Source organism: Rhipicephalus sanguineus, chromosome 11 (assembly GCF_013339695.2).
Source record: "Rhipicephalus sanguineus isolate Rsan-2018 chromosome 11, BIME_Rsan_1.4, whole genome shotgun sequence".
Taxonomy (NCBI): Eukaryota; Metazoa; Arthropoda; class Arachnida; order Ixodida; family Ixodidae; genus Rhipicephalus; species Rhipicephalus sanguineus.
Window position 1 is genome coordinate 139,147,880 of NC_051186.1, and position 24,067 is coordinate 139,171,946.

The window sequence follows — 24,067 nt, forward strand, 5'->3', positions numbered from 1 at the left end:
CAGAAGGTTATTCCACTTTTTTGTGCCTTCCAGACGTAAGTAACCGCAACGCATCTCGTCGGTACACCGTTTTTTCTTTGTTGCACGACGACAAACAGCGGACGCACCAGCGAAAACACGGCAGCAACTGCGGTAGGCACAGCGGCTTTTGCCTACCGCGCGAAACTAAACGCCCGACGACAGCGCCAACGCATTTTCGTGACGACATTTTCACAACGAATTCTAGTTCTTTCCGTTTTACGGCAAAACATGAAATAGTTTACTCTATGTAGATTATTACTTCCAAATCCATTGTGCATTTGCCTGATGATTGTCTGCTGTTGCTTTTTTTCCGGGTGCTATTGGCTCAAATTATTCGCGAATATAATTTGACGAGGGTAGCGATGCGGGCTTGTTGGTCTGTCATGGTACTTGGAAGCGCCAGTGTGTGTGTCTTCTTCCCTTCGTCCTTGTCTTTTCGCGCCCACATCCAAGTGCGAATATAATAATACCTTGAGCGAGAAAGACTGAAATCTTGGAATACAACCAGATATTTCGTTATCTGCAAAGGTATCGGAGTATCTAAGATACAACTGAAACGTATCGTATCGGATACAATGATTGCGGCAGTATATTGTATCTGTATCTCAAGTACAGTAAAAGCTCGTTAATTCGAAGTCGGTTAATTCGAACTTATTCGGACTGACGCCCTGGTCTCGGCACAGCCCTGTGTATTTCTATAGGGGGGAAGGGGCGGAACTTTCGATAATTCGATCAACGGTTAATTCGGCTTTCATCGCTTCTCGCAGGAGTCAGCGATCACAATGTGCTGCAAAATCAAGCCCAACCAAGTTTGCTAGACATGCAAAACGAAGCAGATGAGAATTCGGGCGCTGTGCGCTTGGGCAAGCTGCAAACTATGCTCATGGAGTCGCGATCGATAGAAGAAACGCAAGCAAATTCAAATGACTGATGACGTATAATTTTGATTGCGTTAACTCTGACATGTAAATAAACGTGTTTCGGAGCATAAATAGCGACATTTATTTCGACATTGAGGCTCACCGCTCACATGAATGCATGTCGCTGCTTGTTTCTGCCGTATCGCTGACTGATCAATTAATTCTGTTCGCTGTTAGAGCTCCATCAAATTAATTGACGAAATCACCTGCCACAAACGTGTACTAACGAGGTGGCTTCTCATTGTGACGCGATGTCCCTTTCATTCCAGCAGCCGCCCGCTAATTCGAACTCCGCTCAGTTGGACCAACATTTTTACAGTCCCCTTCGAAGTAACGAGCTGCTACTGTAATTCTTGCCCGAGTATCTTGTATCGCGAAACGTATCCTTGCCCAGCCCTGCCCACGGGGCAGCATTCCGGGGCAGTTGCTATTTAACCTGTTGCCATTAATCACAGCGCCAAGTTTATTATACATGATGACTACACAACCATATTTTTCTCTGGCATGCAATGACATCGACAAACATTATCTCTAATTCCAGCGACACCACAGTTCAGCTGCAACAGTGGTCCTCATTCAACTCCCCAATGGACCACAAACAATCCACAGTACATCCAGTGGATGTTTAGCGCCGGCCTTTCGGTTTTCCAGCGGACATCCCTACATGTCCCGATGACGTACAGCGGATATCTTACGGACCGTCCCGCGCAAACTAAAAGGCGTTAAATTGGACGTCCTCGACACGTCTTTTTCGGACATTCGGACGTCCATCGGACAAAAAAAAAGGCGTTATTTGTTAAAATATCCTCCCAATATCCGGTGAACAGAACAATCTGGACATGAACATCCAGGGGATTTTGTGGGATTTTAAATGTGGACATTGATCACCTAAATGCCGTGGAACTTCCAGCGGACATCCATGCTAAATCTGAAATTCACTTACCGGTCTTGTTGGTGCCACGTCTGTCGTAGTACAGCATTATTTAGACATTTGCAATGCTTTAGAAGCCGTACTCTGTGCGAGAACCAGTCATATCCATCATGCTGCACTTACCCTATTTGCATCCATTATAAAAGCACCAATGCAGCAACTATGCTCGTTAAGGTTGCTCCGCTGACAACATAAATACTAGCTCGAAACAATTCACAGAAGCATATGTTACACTGGTGCAGCCGTGAGAAATGTATATATATATATATATATATATATATATATATATATATATATATATATATATATATATATATATATATATATATATATATATATATATGCAGCTTCAAAACGCAGTGATAGCTGAAATATGCATAACTTGACCTAATATGCTTAACTAATATGGTCATCAGTTATTGTACATATTAAATTGCAACTATGCCAGACCGAATTCGGCACATAAATCCTTTAAAAACGCTTGCCCAGCTTTTCAGATGGTCAGACGCAGAGACTTGCACATAAACAGAAGTACAGTACATTTATTCAAGAGCATAAAGTAAAAACACCCCAAACATTTCCCAGGAAAACAACATGAACACAAACACAACCAAAATCCCATAAGAATTGAAAATCACTGATTATAGTAAAGTTATGTTAATTTTAATAACACCAGTACAGGAACATGGAAGAGAAACTATAAATGCATCTTAAGTCACTTTGACAAGAAAACATACCACAGCTGTCTCCATAGAGTAACATCTCCATTGATTCGCTTGCCAGGCCTCTTAATCTGTGAAGCATCTTTTCACGAAAAAAAATGAAATTTACACCTGAACTGCAATATCATAAATATAATTATAGGAACAATACAAGGGCATGAAGCAAAACAAAATGACTAGAAGAAGTGACTACTTCGCACCTGAACTACAATATCATAAATATAATTAAAGGAGCAGAACAACAAAGAAATATGGGCACAAGGACTACACTTTCTTGCACAATGTACAAAATGGCTACTTTATAACAATTAAAAGATGGGCATGGCGCAACAGACTGACTTTGGCACTTACAAAACCGAAAACATAGCCAGCACAAGAAATTAACAGAAAAGTGATTGCATACAAAGCCTAATAGGGTGTAACCACTACATATATAGAAAAGTGACTACCATTCTCCCCCATACTCTAATTTTTTTTTAATGTCTTATTCACTCACAGTATCTGAACAAAAGTTCTGTGCTAAAACACAGCAAAGACACTTCACTAAATGACTGCTCTAGAAACTTAGAAGCAAGATGTTTGTGCAGCAGATTACCAAAACACAAAAAAGGCCTAAAACTTTGTAAAGTATCTCACATTAAAGTCCACACATACACACAGTGAAAGTTTCACAAAATATGGCATTGTAGTAGGAACAGCCCACATGATTACATAAATGAAAGAATCTTTCACGATGTAAAATTATACAAAATAAAAGGCTCTCGCAAGTTACTTTGCATAGAGGCACAATAGAGGTCTTGTAAAAATGTGGCTTTTTAGTGAGAGCAACAAACATGATGCCAAAGACAGACGCTAACTACTTGCGCGCTGAATTGCAAATGAACGAACAAATGCTCTCATAAGTACTGAAAAAAAAACTTGCATTTAAAGTAAGAATTTTACAAAGGAGTTTGCTACAGAAGCACAGTAACAGCAATTCACTAAGGCATGGCTTTGCCGTGGAAGCCATCTCACTAACACAGAAGACGGCCATGACATTAAAGAACAGTAAACTTCTTGCCTAATTCTGTAGCAACGCACAATGATGGAGCCTAGCGAAAGCGTGGCCATGCAAGTGATGATGCGTATGACAGGCAGAATCCTCCCAGTGTCACGAAAGAATCCAGCTCCTTCCAGTGACATACGAAAAATCCAGCAAGGGGAACGTGCAGATGGCCCCCACTTATTCTGCATGAAGATAAAATTGCACAATGATAGTGAACATGTGAGGTTAAGAGAAACAAGACAGTGAAAGCTTGCTTCAGAGATAATGAGCCAGACCGCACAAGCAATGTCTTACCAGTTTTAATTAAAGGCCACCTCAAAGGGTCAGTCATGCTCTCGAAAGCAACTTATAACACTACAAGGGCTCTACAATCAAAACAGATCCAAGCATGCTGCAGCAATGGGCACTCATATAAGACATGCATGCATGCACCATGAGCGGCTTTTCGTGAAATCATGGCACATCCAAGCGACACCCAGAAGCATCAGCCTGTCTATAGGTGGTGCCCCCCAGTCACCCTTAAAGAAGGGTCCAAGTTGTACCCTTAGCATAAGGTCTTTTCGTTTTTGTAAAGTAAAAAAAAGATTCTACCTTTATTACTACCTTGGTTGGTGTCCCTCTGTTTGAACCCTGAGATCCCTATTTTTTGTGATCTATTTTATGTCCCTACTGTCACAGTACTCAAGTACATCTGTTCTATGAAGATTGCCACTATAGTTCGTCAACTTTCTACCCACACGATGGAAGTGATACCCTGTCTACTCATACGATGGAAGCGATACCCCGTCTCCAGAGGGATCAAACCTGGCTGCCCGAAATCAGTGGTGCGTCACGTCAGTTACTGCATGCGTTTGCACTTGGGATGAAGGTTGGGGAAAGCATATGTCACACATAATCAGGAAAACCCTCTTTTTATCTTATTTTGATAGAAATGTTAGTGCTGTGTTCATCCCACCCACACAGCAAGTTTGGTTTCTTTAACCCTTTCCCTGCCATGAAATATTGTACCAAAAAATCAACTGGAAAATTTTTTTTGCTGAATTTGTACTTTTTTTACTAAAACGATACCGTAATTTCAATTCAATGGGGCAGGAAAACCTTCTTTTATCTCGTTTTGATAGAAATGTTAGTGCTGTGTTCCCCCCACCCACACAGCAAGTTTGGTTGCTTTAACTCTTTCCCTGCCATGAAAAATGAAAAATTGTACCAAATCTACTGGAATATTTTTTTCGCTCAATTTGTAGACTTTTTTCTGACTAAGACAATACCGTTATTTCAATTCAATGGCATTCCCTTATTTCACTAATTTGCGTTAAAAAGTAACTTGAAGATGGCTTCACCGCGTGGCAATACAATGAAAGCCTAGACAAATGGCACACCATTACGCAATAAATCACAATTTTTGTGAAGTTGCGAAGCACCTACTAAGCCATTATTCGTCATTCTGCGGAGAAGCGAGGCACCAGCCGCACGTCTGGAAGGCATTATGTCGCAGGCCTGGCGTTTTTTCTTTTTACTCCTAATGCTCAAAGCATGCTGTCTTGATTTAAATGCAGCACTTCCGACCTAAAATCACACTTAATGTGTGGAAAAGTAGCAGCCACATAAAAGCTACATTTATGGAAGGCTCCTCTGTACACTGTGTCCCAGTTAACCTGGACTAAGATTTTCTTAGAAAATCAAGAGCTCTGGAAGACCGACTGCATTGTTTTTGCAAAGAAAAAACAATACCTTGAGAAACGCACAAAATGTAAAATAGATGTACACTAGCATGCTCGTAGTGAAGCATTTCAAAGTAAACCTTGTAGATGTCTAGTTGCTTTTGTTTATCACCCAATCATATAGGGCTTCTCCATATGTAGGATGGGTCAATAGGATTCAGAACCGAACTGGTCCTTAGAAATGTATTACTGAAATATAATGTGCACTTGTTTCCCAATAAGACATGCTCAAATATTGACTCAGCATTAAAATCAAGCACAATAACTGTGGTGTCGCGTCTTACCAGTTTCGGTTTCGATTGTGTGACGCAGAGCGCCACACAACGGGTATTTCATGTACGAAATCGTATGACCAAATTCTCTTTGTAAATAAACTACAGTCCCATCCCCGTTCTCCGGCTGTCCTGACGCAACTGCGGGCGCTCCGGCGCTGAGTCGCCTTCCTAGCCGCCGGACGGTACCTCCGGCGGCGACAGTGGCGACGAGGTGAAAACAATGTAAGCCTCTACATTCTTCGCCGGCATTTTCCGCCGCATTACGGGGCACCACCCCACTTGCAAGCTGCACGGACTACGGCCACACCCTACTGCGGCCACACCCTGTGCACGTACTGCCAATGCTTGCTGGCACCAGTGACTCGCCAACGCATCCTGGCGACTGCGACTCAAAGTGAACCACGTTTCCAGCATGACTGCCGCTATTCCTCCTCCGCCGTTTTTACAAACTCCGGGCACTCCTCCCGTGCCTTGGGCTAAATGGTGCCGTGTCTTTCAGGCGTACGTCGACGTTGCCGCCGGAGACACCGCCCGGCCCGCTCTGAAGAAGAGCCTCCTGCTGAATGCACTGGGAGTTGAAGGCCTGGATGTTTATTGGACGCTACAAGCTGCCCAGGAACAGGCGGGGAATGGCGATGGCACTCGGGACGAAGGCACGCAAGATGAGTACATCGCAGCGCTCACGCTGCTCGAGAATCACTTCAAGGCGCCGAGCAATGAAATACTGGAGCGTCACTACTTCAAATTGCGCAAACAGCTACTGGGGGAATCCGTTACTGACTATGTTTCTGCACTACAGACGATGGCCAGCAGATGCAATTTCGGGACTTCCGTCAATGCCATGGTCCGCGATCAGCTTTTCAGCGGAATTACCGCACAACAAGTCCGCAGACGACTTCTGCAGCTGGGACCTACCCTTACTGTCCATCAAGCAATACAAATTGCCAAAGAGGAGGAGCGTACCGAACTCGAAATGCAGGAGTTCGCGAACGCGCAAGTTGACAGGGTCGGATTTCAGGCGGGTACGCAAGATGGCCGCCAAAGCACTTCACATTCCTTTCCACCAAAACAAAAGAATCATGGCCGCCGGCCTCCCCGACAGAACTCGGGAGGGAGCCAACATGGCCGCTCGCAACATGACACCCGTCCTCATTCTTCATCGGACTCTTCGGGACAGCAGAATGAACCGTACCGATCTGAATCGAATTTCTGCTATAGATGCGGATCGTCTCAACATTACGCAAATTTTGCAAACTGTCCTGCCCGCAACCGCACTTGTTCTGCCTGCGGAAAACGAGGCCACTTCAGAGCTGCCTGCCGCTCATCAAATGTCCGAACTTCGCAACAAAACGTAGCTCAAGTGCAAGATACTGCAGTAACAAATACAGTTACTATTCTTAACGTTGATGAACGCTCCAGCCGTCCTTCACCACTGAAAATTTCAGTTCAAGTTGGCCAAGTCAACATTCCTTTTCTCGTTGACACCGGTGCGACCGTCTCATTGCTGAACTTACAAGATTTCAAGCAGTACTTTCCGGGGACCAGACTCCTTGAATCCTACACTGTCCTTCAGGACTATTCGAAGAAATGCATTCCCCATGTGATACTTCTCTACAAACGTCCGGTACAACGATACCACTGCTACTGTCACATTTTACGTGACAAAAGAAGGTTCTTCACTTCTCGGTTTGGACGCCATTCGAAGCCTCCACATAAACATCGACGGCGCTACATTGTCCTGCTCACAAGTTTCAAGTACAGCAACTCCAAGAATTCCTGCCAATGCTCCGTCCGAATTTCATCACCTCTTCACCCAGGAACTTGGCCTGGTGAAAGGCTACATGCACGAAGTGAAACGCCGCCCAGGTGTGCAACCTGTAGCTGCCAAGCTTCGCAGATTGCCATTCCTGCTTCGACAACAAGTCTCCGATGAACTTTCCCACCTTGAAAATGCAGGCGTCATCGAACGTGTTTCAGCATCAGATTGGGTCTCTCCACTGGTCGTGGTAAAGAAAAAGAACGGTTCATTAAGACTTTGTGTGGACTTGCGTGAACCAAACAAAGCTATCGTGATTGATGGGTTTCCCTTGCCCCACATCGAAGAACTTCTCCAGCAACTTACAGGTGCTGTTTACTTTTCAAAGCTAGATCTTGCATCAGCATATCACCAGGTTAACTTGTCAGAATCAAGTAGGGACTTAACCACTTTTGTAACGCATGATGGTTTGTTCAGGTTCCGTAGAGTCTGCTTCGGGCTTGCATCTGCCCCTGCTGTTTTCCAGAAAATGATGTCCGATATCTTGAAAGGTTGTTCTGGAGTACTATGCTACCTAGATGACATTTTGGTCTGGGGTCGAACGCGTGCTGAACATGATGCTAATTTACAAGCAGTACTAAGTCGCATAAGCAACACAGGAATGAAACTAAACGACAAATGTGTCTTTGCTGTCCAGGAAATCCAATTTTTAGGACACAATGTCAGTGCCAGAGGATTGTCTCCTCTTGAGTCCAAAGTGCATGCTATTCTTAATGCACCTGCTCCTACAGATTGTAAATCATTGCATTCATTTCTTGGTCTCGCTGGCCACTACTCAAAGTTCATTCCTCATTATGCTGACGTTGTTGAACCACTGCGCTCCATGTTGCGCAAAGGCCAAACATTTAATTGGTTGCATGAAGCCAATTCGGCATTCAACAGTATCAAAGCAGTACTGGCTGAAAACCCAGTCATTCAACTCTTTGACGAGTAGCTTCCGATAGTCATAACGACTGATGCTTCCAACATAGGTTTGGGCGCTGTGTTTCAACAACGCAAAGGTGACCAGTTAATTACAATTGCTTTTGCTTCGAGAACCTTGTCACCTGCTGAACGCAGATATTCTACTGGTGAGCGTGAAGCCTTAGTATGCCTCTTTGCTTGCGAGAAATGGCATGTATACCTCTGGGGTAGACATTTTACATTACGCACTGATCATCAAGCACTTACTACATTACTTTCTGCTGGATCAGAGGGCCGACGCCCATTACGCATTTCACGCTGGTGCGCCAGACTTTTGTACTACAACTTCACTGTACAGTACTGCAAAGGTTCAAATAATGTTGTAGCAGGTGCACTTTCCTGTCTGCCTTTGCAACTTCCAGTCTCACCAGACTTGGAAGAAGAGATAATCTCCCTTGTCACTCCATGCATCAGTAAAGCTGATTTACAGGCAGCAACAGCTGAGGATACTACTTTGCAACAAGTAATTCCATACATTGCTAACGGATGGCCAGAAAAGAAATCTCTTCAGCCAGAACTACTGCCCTACTTTGCAATCAGAAATGAGCTGTCCTATGTAGACAACTTAGTTTTCCGTGCAGACAGAGTAAGCATTCCTGCTTCACTCTGCAATAAACTCGTACAGTTGGCTCATGAAAGTCACCCTGGAATTGTCAGGACTAAGCAGCGACTTAGAGAAAGATACTGGTGGCCTGGCTTAGATAGCCAAGTTGAACGTGCAGTTCGCGACTGTGTCGTATGCCAAACAGCAGATAAATCTGCTAAACCAGTTTTTTCACCCTTACAGCCTGTCCCATGGCCCGACAAACCTTGGGAAAAGCTAGGCATGGACATTGTCGGTCCACTCGAACGTGCTCCTTGCGACTGCAGATTTGCAATCACATTAGTTGACTACCACTCTAAGTGGCCTGAGGTTTGCTTTACCCATACAGTCACTTCAGACTCAGTAATTACATTTCTGTCAGCACTTTTCAGTAGGGAAGGTTTTCCAGAAGCAATCGTCACGGACAACGGTCCTCAATTTAAATCTCAAATATTCGAGAAGTGCCTCTCCGACAGAGGCATACAGCATCTTTGCTCTTCGAACTACTATCCACAATCTAACGGTCAAGTTGAACGCTTCAACCGCGTTTTGAAAGAGCAAATTCAGCTCGCTCAACTTGAATGCCGCCCACTGAAACAAGCTGTAACAGAGTACTTAGGCACGTATCGCTTTACGCCTCAAGCTACTACAGGCTTGTCGCCTGCACAACTTCTGCATAACCGCGAACCACGTTCTGGAATTGACATTGCAGGGTTACACCCAAACTCTTCCACTCCTTCGCCAAGTTTGGATCCTGTGAGAACACGAGTGTTCCACAAGCAACAGGCAACTAAGCGACGCATTGATTCTAAGCGTGGAGCAAAACCTCCTAAGCTACAGGTGGGCCTCAGAGTTAAAGTTCGTCTGCCGGGGAAGCAGAATAAATACAGAGGTCCTTATACAATCCTTAGTCAAACTGGATTCAATTCCTTTCGCCTTAGTGATGGCAACGTCTGGAATGCATCAAAGCTGGTAGTTGTTCATGGTGAGCAGAATGCAACTCCACAGCAGAATTCATGTCCTCCACCTAACACATCGTCTATGCAACAACATAATTCCTCCCCACCTCCATGTTCATCTGCAGTTCCACAGTTAGTGCGACTTCCACTAACCACCTTGCAGGCACCTTCACAACAATCGGCTGATGTGCCCAGCCCCAATGCACCACTTCTCGAAGGGGGGATAGATACGTCGACTAACATGCCGACTACGGAAAATCTCGAAACTCTGCCGTGTTCACTCTCCGATGAGCGTGTAGGTGAGCCCCAAGGCTCAAATTCTTCTACTAACCGTCCCCTTCGTCCCAAACGGCACCGAAGAAAGCCAACACGATACAAGGACTATGTTCCTTGATATATATATTCTTCATAATACTCATGTTTCACATACTTATATACTACTTTATATACTACTTTCATATATTACTGCATAATCCTTTTTGGGGAACATATAATGGTGACTGACACTAAGTTCCTAACTACTACTTATACTAGTTCATAGATGGGCTCATGCAATAAAAAAAAATAAAAATCGATTACATCAAGTTTAGTCAAACTACGTGAACTCTGGTCACATAAATATTGTTCTAATAAAGAATACATTCCTACATGTGATAACTATTGTATAATGATGTTACTTATTTTTGCACATTTTCTTACAACATGTTCAAGGATTGTGTGCCAACATGTTACTTCATACAAACGTTTCAGTGCCTTACCACTGTATGATGTCATATACAGAGTACAGCTCCTTTCCTTTTTAGGGGGAGATGATGTGGTGTCGCGTCTTACCAGTTTCGGTTTCGATTGTGTGACGCAGAGCGCCACACAACGGGTATTTCATGTACGAAATCGTATGACCAAATTCTCTTTGTAAATAAACTACAGTCCCATCCCCGTTCTCCGGCTGTCCTGACGCAACTGCGGGCGCTCCGGCGCTGAGCCGCCTTCCTTGCCGCCGGACGGTACCTCCGGTGGCGACACTACAATAACGAAACCAAGTTTGCAGCGTCCCACACAGTCTGCAGTCAGAGCGGTTGGATGCAGTGTCTTCACCATCACAAATGGCCACAGTAGTTTAACTAGTTCATGCGGGCTCATCCTGTGCTCGACTGCTACATGTGTACGTCGTGTCTCTTCCCAATGAATTGCAAATGGCGATATTTCATAATAAAATCTGTGCATGTCAAATGAAAGTTTTTCGCCCACTGAAAACCGACTAGTGTTTTTTATACCTGAGACCTGTGACCATGAGCAGCCAAAAAAGAAAAAGACCTTTAGCTATATGTCTACCCAGAAGAGTTTCTATTGGCTAAACATGGGAAATATCCAGGCCTAAAAGAGAAGCTTGCAGAGTTTCTTAAGGAACTACATATAGACAGCTAGTCAAGCTTAATTAACAGCCCTTGAATTGGCACACAATCAGGCTGTATGCAGGAGTGATCTTAAAGCCAGGAAGACTCATTCACAGAACAAAATAAAACATTCTAGGCACTTCTATGTACAAAACAAGAGTTTGCAAATTGGCAGTCATAAGCGCACAGTCACTGATCCCCCCCCCCCTGCCACACTAACTGCACCATGCTTATGATGCATCGGAGATGTACACATGTTGCAACCACCAAAAACCAAAAAGGACAAAGCCCTGCACCAAGCTACAAAGGGGGAAATGTAGCATCCATCAAACACTGCTTGGGAGAGCTTGAATAGCAGCGTGCTAGTGCGCATCTATCCCAAATTTTGCGTCTTCCACCAGCTATTTTTGCTCTTGCAGACAAAAATGAATCGGCAAATTTCGGCATGAAATGCTTAAGTTATTAGAGGTTAAAAACAACTTTAAAATTGAGTTGTCTGTAATTGAAGCAATAATTAAAAAGTTGACCAAACGAAAACAATCACATAGTTATAAAAAATGCTGCTTGAAAATGGACATGACTAATGCTACATACAGCTATGACTTTTCTAGAGTTCTTGTTTTTTTCATCTTTATTCAAGTATGCTGCGACCACTGGTCAGCAGACTACATTATGCGCACATATGTGAAAGTGAAAAGGTACAGCCAACAGTAAATTTGATTGAAAATAGACAACCATACAGGGTAGTCTCACTGTCTTACATTTAGGCTACTTCAAAATGTCCTCTCATCGCCATGCATAAGCATGAGCTAAGTATTAAAAAGCAACACAAATCCATGCTGGTGCAACTTAGGTGGATAAACTCATGCACATTTCCAGTGAAAGGTGACTGCGGCTACTGTCATGACAAGAATTCTTGTTGCTAAGTGGAATGCCTTTCAAGCTGCAGTGGAGTAAAAATTTACCTTGAGGCAGGAAGACCTCAGCGCTTTGCTTTTTGCAGTTGCCAGCCCTCTTTGGAGCATGCCTTAGTTTGCTAGTGTCTTCAATCTCATTCGTGTTGCCTTGTGTCGCCCGTTTTACGGCAACTGAAAAAAGCGAATACGCGTTGGGGTGTTAACAGCAAGATTTAACTCAGGCCCAACTCCTATGCAGCGTATTCAAATACATCTTGAATGTGCTAGACAATAATTGCTCAATTTTCAAGGCAGAAGCCTTAAGTGCCTCATCAAATGTCGACCTCGAAAATTCAGTGTGTAGTACAAAAACCCTAAGAACAAAATAAAAATTACAAGAAAAAAATTATCGAGCCAGAATTGAACCCAGGCATTCTCTGTGGTCGTCAAGCTTGAAAATTCCTAGGAAAAAGACCCTATACAGGCATCATGTCGGGCGAGAGGTCAGTTGGTCAACAAATATTACATGTAATATTCTGCGCTATATTACAACAGATGTAATATAGCACAGAATCCCACAAGACATCACACCATGTGAATTGCGTAACGAGTGAGTGTTGTAAAGCTTCCCAACCACTACATTAAGCCACAGCATTACACAGCCACAGCCACAGAAACAGCCACTACACAGCCACAGCATTAAGAAACTGCAACTACATAGGTGCGAATATTTCCTTACAGACCCATAGCGGGCCCGTCGCCAAAGTCTGCGCACCTTTGAAAAATTCATAGAAAAACAAAAAGTGCTTGCATGAAGCATTCAAAAGGTTGATCTAATGTAAAAGTTGCGTACCTGGTCATTGCAGCTCATTTGTTTTACACGACTGCAGCCACGCTTTTGCCTTCTCGTGTTACAAGAGTGCAACACCTGCCAAATTTTGTCTTCCGCTACCAGCTAGTGATCTACAACACACAGAAAGCTATCATTACAACACCTAAGTGCACTAAAATGAAAGCATTCGTTTGGCAGCCAAGATGTTCGGTCAGCACAAACATCCTGCACCAACACCATGTCCTCTCAAATGAACTGTATGCCAGTAGCCAGTGACACATCCAACAGGTGTAGAAGCTGTGATGATATTGACCTGCAGCCACGCGCTTCGGCAGGGTTCTGTCTTAAGGAGGAGGAGGAAAAGGAGGGTGCTGCAAACTCGTGTTGTATCGCAGTGAGGGAGGAGGCGTGCTGGTGTGGCTTGAAGGGGGCAAGTGTTCCTTTTGCACCCCCTTGCCGACAGCCACACTGGACTTGGTGTGTATTTCAAACTTTCTTGCACTAAATGTATAAAATGAATGGCTCAACAGCTGCCTATGGAAATAAAAAATTAGCTAAAATCATAATGGTGTTCCTTCTCATTAAAAAAAACATCAAAGAAAGAGAAGTTCTCAACTCACCAACAATTGCAGCAGCAGTCTTCAGAGTAGAAAAATTCAATTTGCCTTTTCGGCCCATCCATGAAAAAAGCGAGGCTAAATCATCACAAAAAGTGTACGCAAGAATACGCTTTGTAGCTGCGCTGACATTTCTTCCTCCCAAGTCTATGAACTCGCGAACCTGCAAAGAACAGATTTCCAGTCAATGTGTGTGATCCCAGAATGTAAATACTACGTAAACCCAAGGCTACATTAGGCTGAAAACATCTGTAGCATGGTACATTGGCTTAAATGCACCACAGAAGCTGCTGCACAAGGCACTGTAAGTGCCATAGAATGGGTAGCATGCAACACCTCCCAGCAAAGACACCAGTAAGAGGTGGTTTGCAAAGAGTACTGCCCCTCGCTTTGCCAAAAAGTGCTGCTGAACGCATCTCATTGCACAATTAAAATACCACACAGTCGGTCTGACTGGCAAGTGGCTTCCAGTTTGCTACTCTTTATCAATCTGGTCACATTTCAATGCAGTACACTACCAGTAGACGCAAAATCTGCTCTACGTCCGTTCACTTATGCGTGCGCAAACAAGGACAAAGGGAGGTGACGACAACACAAGCGCTTGTGTTGTCGTCGCCTCCCTTTGTCATTGTTTGCACGCGTTTAAATGATCGGTGATGGAAAACCAACTAGCCCAAAACTCAGTACACTATGTCGAAGGCAGCATGACATAGTGTCACTAAGTGCCATGTAAGGGCCCTGGATCTGTAAAACCAAGCAATTTTTCAAGCAAGAGCCAATTGAAAACCAACTCTAAAGCCAGTGGCGCACCGACGGGGGGGGGGGGGGGGTGGGGGGTTGCACCCCCCCCCGCCCCGAGGCCAACCTGACCCCCCCCCCCCGCAACTGCTTCACGGTCATTGTCACCTAGAATCCAACGTGCACGTTCAGGGGGCCTTGTTAACGTTATCATTTCAATACAAGAGGTGGTTTCAGGTCGAATTTCCTTCATTTAATGTGTTGTATTCGGTCATCTACTCCTAAACAGAAAGAGCGAAAACCGCAAGTTCTGTGACTCTGTGTTCACTTCCAGTGAAGCAGTTTTGGACGAAAGAGAAGATGCTTTCACGGGTCGTCGGTTTGACCCCTCTTCTTTTCCTGCCCCCTCTGATTCGCAATAGAACAAGGAGATAGTTCGGAATCTTCGAAGCAAGCTATTGTTTTTTTTCATTTATTTGATTCTCGGGGGAAGTCTAAGACGGGGCGGTGTACAATGATAATGCAGCGCGTGACTTAGCCACAGACGTCGGTGCACAGAGCATGTGGCATCAAAAAGTATTACGTATAGCAGCTAACCCAGCTGTGTACGCAGTGCTACATACATGTATACGTTGTCGGTGTCACATATGGCTTGGTTTAATGGCACTAATGGCGCGACGACGAAGTTGCGCAACAAGTATATGTTTGTTTTGCCTCGAATGTGCAACTTTTTCAAATTCTACGTCATAAAACTCATTTTATAGAAATAACAAGCGTTTTCATGTACATTCAATTCCTTACTCGCTATGGAATCGAAACTCGCTTAAGCGTGATGAACATTTCCTGTTACGATGCCGATGGCATTCTCATTACTTTTTCTTAAATCCTTGATATTATAATGAACACGAATTGTGTCCTTCACGGAGCACCTTTGTTTTCCTTTAAATAGTCAATAATGTACGCTCTCCTGCCGAGAAACATTCTTTTTTCATCATAAATGGGTTCTACAAAACAGAAAATGAGAATGAGGTGGGATAGCCACTTAAACCAACAAGACCACAATTTCGATCAAGCCAAACTTTACATTCTACAAACAAATTTCCGGTCACCACGTGAGAGGAATACATGGAATTGTATTTGATACACAAATTTCAATCCCTACATCCATCAGGACTTTCTTTTTCTTTTTTTTCCTCCTCCTTCTTCTTACTGGACTGCCGCCCAACTTTTGAGGCCATCGATGACACTTGATGTGTATGTCCGCCAATGACTTCACCCATTAAGCACGTGTGGGCTTCAAAAGTACACCGCCCGCTTGCCTCACCATCTTCTGCAGCCCTTTGTTAGTGCTAGACGCGCCGCCCTTCTGCAGCCTTTCCAAATGCTTCCATACGCCGCTCTTTTCTTTGTCGAGCCTTCTACGGCTCTCGCTTTGGTAGACCCCCCCTTTTTCTCTTTTTTTCTTTTTCTTCCTTTTTTTCTTTTTCTTCTTTGCAGCTCCCCCTACCTCTGAGAGGAGGGGCCGGAACGCCGTTGCAAGCGTTCTTGAAATGATGTGGCAAGGACTACACTCCTCTATCTAGTTTTCTCTTTCCGGGCAGAAATTAGCGACAAGCGCCACCGCTGGACATGACGTCAACACTAACCCTTTAAAACTAACACGCCAAGGATGACAAGGCGCCTTTGACAAAGATAGGTCCTCCTATTGAAAAGGCCAGCCTGTCTGAGGCACTTTCTCCTGTTTGAAACCTATCCCACTCCGTGTATCCATCTGTCGGCTCCCTTCTTGACCTTGGAAATGAAAATGAAGGCACTGATTCGACGAAAATGCCCTTTATATTGAGGGTCTTACCAATTAGCGCCACTTTTTACGTGCAAACGGGGAATAACATGATTCAAATCGGCAGGACCGAATCCAGGTAACTATCAATCCTCCATAACGCAAAAAAAGAGAGGGAGAAAAGCACTTGAAGCACTTAGGCCCCTTCAGATACATATGGTGCGAATATTCTTTTTCTTGCCTTATGACAATGCATTAAGTTTGCTAAATATGTAAACTTTCTCATAAATCTTTCAATATTTGGAACCCTGTGCCCACGTCTGTCGCCATAGCAAATATAACAATGAAACACATACGAGGAACAAGCTCTTAATTCATTGCAACCGCAGCCAAAAATCTTTCTCAGATACGACTCAACAAATGTCATTCGAGCGTCAGCTAGGAGATCATAATCACAATTATTCTTTCATCTAAATTTTTCGAACTAGTATTCAGTTAACCCTTGAAACAGAAAACTCTGTCGTTTCTGGATGTTCTCGTAACCTGAAAATAAAACTGTGCAAACACATCTACACAAGTCGATATTTTCAGTTCACTTCAGACCTCCCGAATAAAACATATTAATGCGAAGAGCCGGAACGCACTGCAGCACACAACTTGAAGGAAGTAAAACAAAAAAAACGCGATGTATTCAGGATACTCGCCAAGAACGGCTACCCAATATATTTTATTCAGAAAGCAATTCATTTGCTTTCTGAATAAAATCACGACGCAAGCTGAGAAATGCAGCAACAGGTCTCCGCCAATCGACACAACGACAGAAATACGTACATCACTCTCCGCTATTCGTGGCGCTAGCGAAACCATCGCCCGTTTCCGCGGAAGGCTGTCAGGTGACAGTAACACCGCGAATGGCCCGTCCGTTTGCGCCATGCACACGTGCAGTCCGAAACGGGGGGGATAAAGCCCGGGCCGAAGCCAGTTCGAAACCACAAACGGCGCCGCGTGCGCGACTTCTAAGCGAAACCACATTTTCGAAAAGCCGCCGGCGTAATAGGGTGCCAAAAAAGAAGGAAAGAGAAACGGTCTTGTTGACATCCCCCCCCCCCCTCCGAGCGCGTGGCGCGCAGCCGACGATGGGGACGGCGGTTCGTGAAAATGTTTTCAGCATTACGAGCACAATAGCGCGTTCTCTGCCTTCTCCAAAAGACTGGCCACCGGAAGAGCGAACCCGAGGCATCCTCAACAAAACTGCTTGTACTGGCAGCGACGCCCGCTGCATCAGCGGAACTGAGAACCTGTAAGAAGGACAAGAAAGACGTCCACAATTTTGCAAAGACGCAGACCGCCGAATCAATTTTCTTGAAACTGTAGTCCTCGCAGCTGAAACCAATCAACAGAAATATGAATGCTGGCAGATCTAAGCTACCCAATCGTGAACCACGCTGAAGGCAACCTACACGTAGCGTCTTCGCTTTTCCCTGCGCAGAGCCTAAGAAAAAAGAAAAAAAGATGTCTGCTTACAGCTTCACACAGTCCGGCACTCCAAGTATCCCCCTTTCCCTGTCTCTCATCTAACAGTTTACCTCGACACATCCACACGCCAAAGGAGCTCCCCACCCCCTTTTACTCTTCAACTCATTCCCACCGGTCAAGCCCTAGCACTCCTCTGTCCTTTTGCTGACGAGCACCGCCGCCTCCTGACACACCCTTTCATAACGGCCGAACAAGAAAAGAAGCCTTCTTCGTTTGTCTCGCTCCCTCGAACGAAACCGTATGGATTCCGAAACGTAGGGACAATCCTCACTCAAAGTTCCAAAGATAAGAGGCCGTCGGCGGCGCTTCGAAACAAGTGTTTTCTGTTTTCTTCGGGGCTTGCGTTTTGTGCAGGCAAATGGTGTCGCCAGCAGGGTGGTCGTGCATTTTTTCTTAACTTTGTTGACAGCGGACGGACGAGGTGCATTGGAGCGGCGAGAAGAAAGGCGACCTCGTAGTACGCGGCTCATTCGTCAAAGCGACCGCAAACCCCGGATCCGTACAGCGTTCCTGCATTTCTGAGCAAGCCTTGGAGCAACTAGTGTGTGCGTCGCCAGCCATGCCGCAGTACTGCCAGCAGGGTGGTCGTGCATTTTTTCTTAACTTTGTTGACAGCGGACGGACGAGGTGCATTGGAGCGGCGAGAAGAAAGGCGACCTCGTAGTACGCGGCTCATTCGTCAAAGCGACCGCAAACCCCGGATCCGTACAGCGTTCCTGCATTTCTGAGCAAGCCTTGGAGCAACTAGTGTGTGCGTCGCCAGCCATGCCGCAGTACTGCACACACGCAGGGACCCCAAGCAAGCACGAATGCTACGCGAAATCCATACGCTGCGAAGACGGGAGGAGTAAAACGACGTGGCAGAATGAGTAAATGTTTTGAAGGCCGTGGGACAAGAAAAAGGGGCTTTGGAAAATGCGAAAGGTATATTGGGGTGCCACGTTTTCTTTTGTTTTCAGTAGGCAACTCTCGCTCTCTCTCTTTTTACCACTTCTTTTTGTATGTTGTACATCGGACGGAAAAGTTCGCTTTGCTAGAACTTGCTTCTGTGTCTGCTGCGCGAGTCTGCGTCGACAGTGAGCTACCACACCACAGAAATCTCGCTGACGCGCTAGTCGAACACGATCCTCACCTACTTCCCGACAAAGATTCCGTGTTCCAATTCAAGAGAAGCAGCAACAACACCGGAATGCCCGATTACGACCAAAAAGGAACCGATGACTCAGCACATAGCGCCTTCAGATGCGTCAATCGATCAGTGACTTATCAGAGGGTACTTCAGTCACCGAACCTGTGCACCCGAATGACATGGCAAATCGGTGAGCGTGGCTACAATGCAGTTTATCAGTGAGCTGAGAATTGTATTGTATGTGTGCTGCACTGACCTGTGCGTACTAATGCCAGAAAGTTTACAATCAATATTTACGATACACTTTCAGATTTGTAGTTTGGCGAGGCTCGAAGGAAGTATAATATATGATGTTCTGCTCGCATTATGCACAAAATTCTCAGTTGCAGAATTTTTCAGCTGCTAAAGTTGCCAATGGGGCTTGTTTGTATGACATTTCCTGATTACTGTGGCTATCGGACACAAGACACAATAAATGGAACACAAGAAAGGCACACGGCGCCGGGTGTCCTCGTGTGCCTTTCCTGCGTCCGATTTGTTTGCGCTACCATAGTAATAATTTGTTTTATAACAGCATTGCGCGATCACCAGCCGGCCCGCACGTCAACACCCTTATCACTACATGGAGCTGAAAAATTTACAAAAACAAGTATTTGCCAGACACATTTGTTGGAACTATATTACGCCTTGGTTTATTCAATTTGCCGTTTATTTTCTACGTGCACTGCTTGAATGAGTGGTTTCTCGGCCCTCTCAAGTATTTTCAATATCTTGCTGCAATACATAATATAGCGGAACAAAACAAGGACAGAGAAAGAAGCACACAGGACGACCGCTAGTCGTCCGACCGCGAGAAAGAAGCACACAGGACGACCACTAGCGGTCGTCCTGTGTGCTTCTTTCTCTGTCCTTGTTTTGTTCCGCTATATTATGTATTTAAGTCAAGACCAACTAGCCCAAATTTCAGCTTTATCTTGCTGCAAAACGCTGAAAGATCATCATCATCATCACATTTGATATTATTATTATTATTATTATTATTATTATTATTATTTGGTATCACATATTTCATTTGTCGTTACATTCCTGTAGTCTTCTCAGAATTTCAACCCCCCCCCCCCCCCTGAGAGAAATCCTGGGTGCGCTAATGTCTAAAACCATGTGGTTTAGGCCACTCAGACCACTTATGACCAATTCACATTGTGGCTGCAATACAGGACATCAGCTTTACTGAGCAGGAACTAGAAGGAATTATGCTGCAAGGGTGGTGCGACACATTTCAATTTGAAATAATAAAGATGTTCCTTATTTGATGCATAGAAATATCAGTATTAGAAGAGGAACGGCTCTACTTTAAGAATTGTTCAAGGTATCCAAGTACAACAACTGCAGCAGGATGTTGGCAAAAATGTGACGCATACAGTAAATGTACTGTGAATTTAGGTTATCTTGAGGGGAACTTCACAATGACGCATGTTATTGTGCCTACATTTAGTCACTGCATGAATCACAACTGCAAAGTGATCTCTGCACAGATACATAAATCCCATTTGCAAGCATTCATTCATTTAGCAACTTCAGCAGGCACTGTCACTAGGCAAGTCATGCTTGCAAGATGATTTTTGTGGAGCTATATTACACTCCCATACACTGACATGTTTCATGCATCAGCATGTAGCTGCAGCAGCATAACGTTAGAACTTCGGGCAATAAGTGCATACTATCTATGTCCAAGCTTAATTCAGGAAAGCTACACACCAAACTTTCGGTCTTCTCTTTGTCAAGCTTTGCATCAAAATGCATTAAATCGTCCACGCTGTTGAAAGGCCTCTCAATAAGTGGAGGACTTGATGTGAGAGGCTGCCTTGCGCTCTGGTCGCACAAGTTTTGAAGCAAGTCTCCGTGGTGCTGTTGCGTAAAACGCAAAATGTTCAGGAGGCGAAGCACGTGCTTTTTGAAGCCTTGAAATAAAAAAATACGACAATTAGGAACAGTCTTCTCCTTCTGTCCACATTTTTTTGCGCAGTTTCCCTGATAATAGAATACCAACTCTCCCAACGGTCTATTCTTCCAGGAACCAAAGCAAGCTGGCATTTCAATGACCATTATTTCTTACAGGGTATTTTCTAAGAGTGTCCTCGTTCAGCATCCTTCAAGTACAGAAATGTTTTGCCACAGAAATGCTTTGATGTCGCTAAACTGAAAACATCAATTTTCAGAGTGCAAGAAATTTTCTTTCCTGAAACAGGGACCAACTAGAAACTGGGGACTTTTCACATGCCAGCAATACAATATATAGACCAATAGTGCTCAAACATAAACTTCATTCCGTTATACTGATTTATTCCATGCCTGGCACATTAAACCATGCAACACTTAAGCACTGTTCGATTGAATGCCTGATGCCATGAAATAAAATTAACAGGGGTCCTAAACAGCCATGCGATCACACACACTCTGCCTTTTAAGCTTTTGCAACTGTGCAGATCCCCCACTGCACCCAAGAAACTTCGCAGCAACACAAAGCAAAAAACAATGTCTATACAATGGATGCTCAGGAATGCTGTGAAGAAACTGCATATTTGTAATGTTATGTAGGCATTGCCATCACAAAGCAAATTAAAATAAAAACACATAAGGAACTTCGTGAGAAACGATGCTGTGAAGTACTACTGTACAACAAAAACTTACACTTGTCTGGCAGTTCATGAGGGGAATCTGATGATGAAGTCTGTGTGTCACCTGCAGCAGTGATTAGTAGGCAGTCACACAGTGAGTTAGATTAAAATGTACATGCGGAAATTCTAAAGAAATGATGCTGTGAAGTACTATACTGTACAACAAAAACTTACTATTGTCTGGCAGTTCATGAGGGGAATGTGAATATGAAGTCTGTGTGTCACCTGCACAGTAACGAATAAAGGGCACTTACACACTGCTTGTACTTTGCACTAATAGTGTTTTAGCAGTCTCAGTTTACTGGATGGCAAGTACGGTAATACCATATTGTCATGGTCGGAAAGTAGCTGCACTGGTTCCGAGCAGCAAAATGTTTTTGAATCATGGAACACTTACACAGGACAATCATTCTGTACCATAAATGGTACAATATTACCGACACTGCTAAAATACCTTAATGCCAGGTCACCGAATTTTAGGACACTAGCCCATGTAAAGTTCTTTTAAAGCTGCTCACTTTAAGGTTGTCTAACAGCTGTGAAGAGCATTCCAGTTTGTCATTTGTCACGACATGAACAAGCTACAAGTACTACTTAAAACCACCTTGGCCTGCACAGACAAATTAAAAATGTGGCACAGCATGCACGACTAAACTATGTAAAAAAGTATGACCTTCCAATTGAAGAAAAAAAAAGAATTGAAGATTTTGGAAGACTCACCATGTGAACTTGAGCCACCTGCCCTTTGTGAACTAGGGACGCTTGCAATATGTGGACTGGATCTACCTGAACTGCCTTCTGGCATGTCATTCACATCTGCAGAAAATGGGAGCAGTGAAGTAGCTAGTGAACATTTGTAATGTTCTTGATACACGGAAACAATAGACATTCTGTAGGGTGTTCCACAAAACAAAAGAAAGCAAAGCAAATGATTGTGTAACAGTTTGCATATTGTTCACATAGGCAGCATCATAGGTGGGCACAGCAATGGATTAATACATTGACCAATATCTTGTGTACTAATTTCACAGACAGTAAGTTGTAATGAGTGAAAAGGGTGTTAACCGAAATGCATATGAATTGAACCTAGTAGGAATGAGTTCAAGTGGATGTGAGGAGTGCAATGAAGGAGCATGAAAGAAATGCAATTTTTACGGACTTATTCCTTTGTTTCGATGTTGTTTTATGCCCAAAAGCTGCATACCAGCTATGAAAGGCAACTCGAACTTCAGTAATCTCAGGTTATGTAGTGTGTACACAATGCACAGTCCATGTGTTAATGCACTCCACTCCCCATTATACTGCATCTCAGCATAGTGCCTGCAACCTCATGCTTGAAAGTTTTTTTACATTCTAAAGGGTATCATGTCGGTGCAATCTCACACCTGCGCATTTCTATGCACAACACTGCTTTACTACCTTAAGTAAGACGGTTCTTAAGTCAACCGAAGAAAGGTAACCTCCAGCTTTAACATTAAAACAATCACTATACATAATAAATAAGAATGCCTGTAATTATGGATATAATCTACTACCCTGACCAAGATGGTTAAGAGCCTATTGCATACTTGAATAGGAATTTCCATAATGTGCTACCAGGATAAACCTTCTACAAACGGGGAATAACTGGCCAGGATGCTTGCTGTACGTTCATACACAGAAGTGTGACATGCGATTGCTGGGCAGTCTTCATGAGCAAACAGCAGTCATATGTTTTGGAGCCTGACTCAAGCCCATTTCCAAATGCAGGTGAACCATGAAATACTATAGCACACTGCCGTTTCACAATATGTATGTTTCAACTTAGGCTAACAGCAGGTATTAGGTGGCAATGCAAACCAAATTTACATATTGCAATGTGCAACAATTGCTTGATTTGTTAGCACATATGCTAAAGAAAGCACATATGCTAAAGCCTGTTTCACATGCAGCGATTTTGCTCCAAGAGCGGAGCGGCTGCCGTCGCGGAAGCCCAAAAACAGGTTTTAAGGGCGACCAGTGGACGCTCGTAGCGCCGGCGATCGAGATCGCCGGAGTTGGAAAAATTCGCTAGCGGCAGATAAACGTTGAGCGGCAGAGCGTCTGCCCAAGGTCACCCAATGGGAGAGCAGTGACGTGGGGAGCACGTGATTGCAGGGGCGGAGTCGAGCAGCGGGCGCGTTCGCCTGGAGGAACTCGGTTTCCTAGCAGACGACATTCGCTGTAACGAGCTGGCAGTGTAGAAACGCCGTTCCTTTCCTTTTGTTCTCTACTGCGCTTCCATCAAAGCAGACAAATCGTTTGCACGTGTCATTTTGTTCTTTTGTATCTTTATCGAATCGTGGCACCAACACAGGTCCGTACAGGGGGACCCTACGGCACTGCGCACTTGTTGGTCGCTGTTTCAGTTTTTTTTTACTACTCTGGCCCAGTGCGTTCGAATAGTTTACTGTTTTCTTTTTTTTTTTCAGTGGTCGCGTACCCCGAAGACGACAAATGCGAGCCCCCCATACGACGACATTGTGGGTTTGC

At 44.2% G+C, this 24,067-nt stretch overlaps 1 protein-coding gene across 1 annotated transcript; it reads right to left on the reverse strand.

Moving 5' to 3' along the window:
• Nucleotides 1-2,239: 2,239 nt before the first annotated feature.
• On the reverse strand, nucleotides 2,240-22,485 carry LOC119374767 (uncharacterized). Its single transcript, XM_037644949.2, has 7 exons — nucleotides 22,277-22,485; nucleotides 21,731-21,781; nucleotides 21,570-21,620; nucleotides 20,637-20,839; nucleotides 13,699-13,858; nucleotides 12,316-12,438; nucleotides 2,240-3,821 (listed from the first exon to the last, which is right to left on the reverse strand). Exons 1-7 carry the CDS (start codon nucleotides 22,443-22,445, stop codon nucleotides 3,817-3,819), a joined length of 762 nt encoding a protein of 253 aa, XP_037500877.2. The 5' UTR covers nucleotides 22,446-22,485; the 3' UTR covers nucleotides 2,240-3,816.
• Between the last annotated feature and the right edge of the window lie 1,582 nt (nucleotides 22,486-24,067).

What these genes read in the sequence shown, in the direction of transcription:
- LOC119374767 (XM_037644949.2), bottom strand. Translation starts at nt 22,445, where the DNA reads ATGTCTATTGTTTCCGTGTATCAAGAACATTACAAATGTTCACTAGCT. An exon ending in AGGTGGCTCAAGTTCACATG is followed by an intron (nt 21,782 to 22,276) that starts GTGAGTCTTCCA and finishes GTTACTGTGCAG; the next exon opens with GTGACACACAGACTTCATAT. An exon ending in AAGAGAAGACCGAAAGTTTG is followed by an intron (nt 13,859 to 20,636) that starts GTGTGTAGCTTT and finishes TGTTCTTTGCAG; the next exon opens with GTTCGCGAGTTCATAGACTT.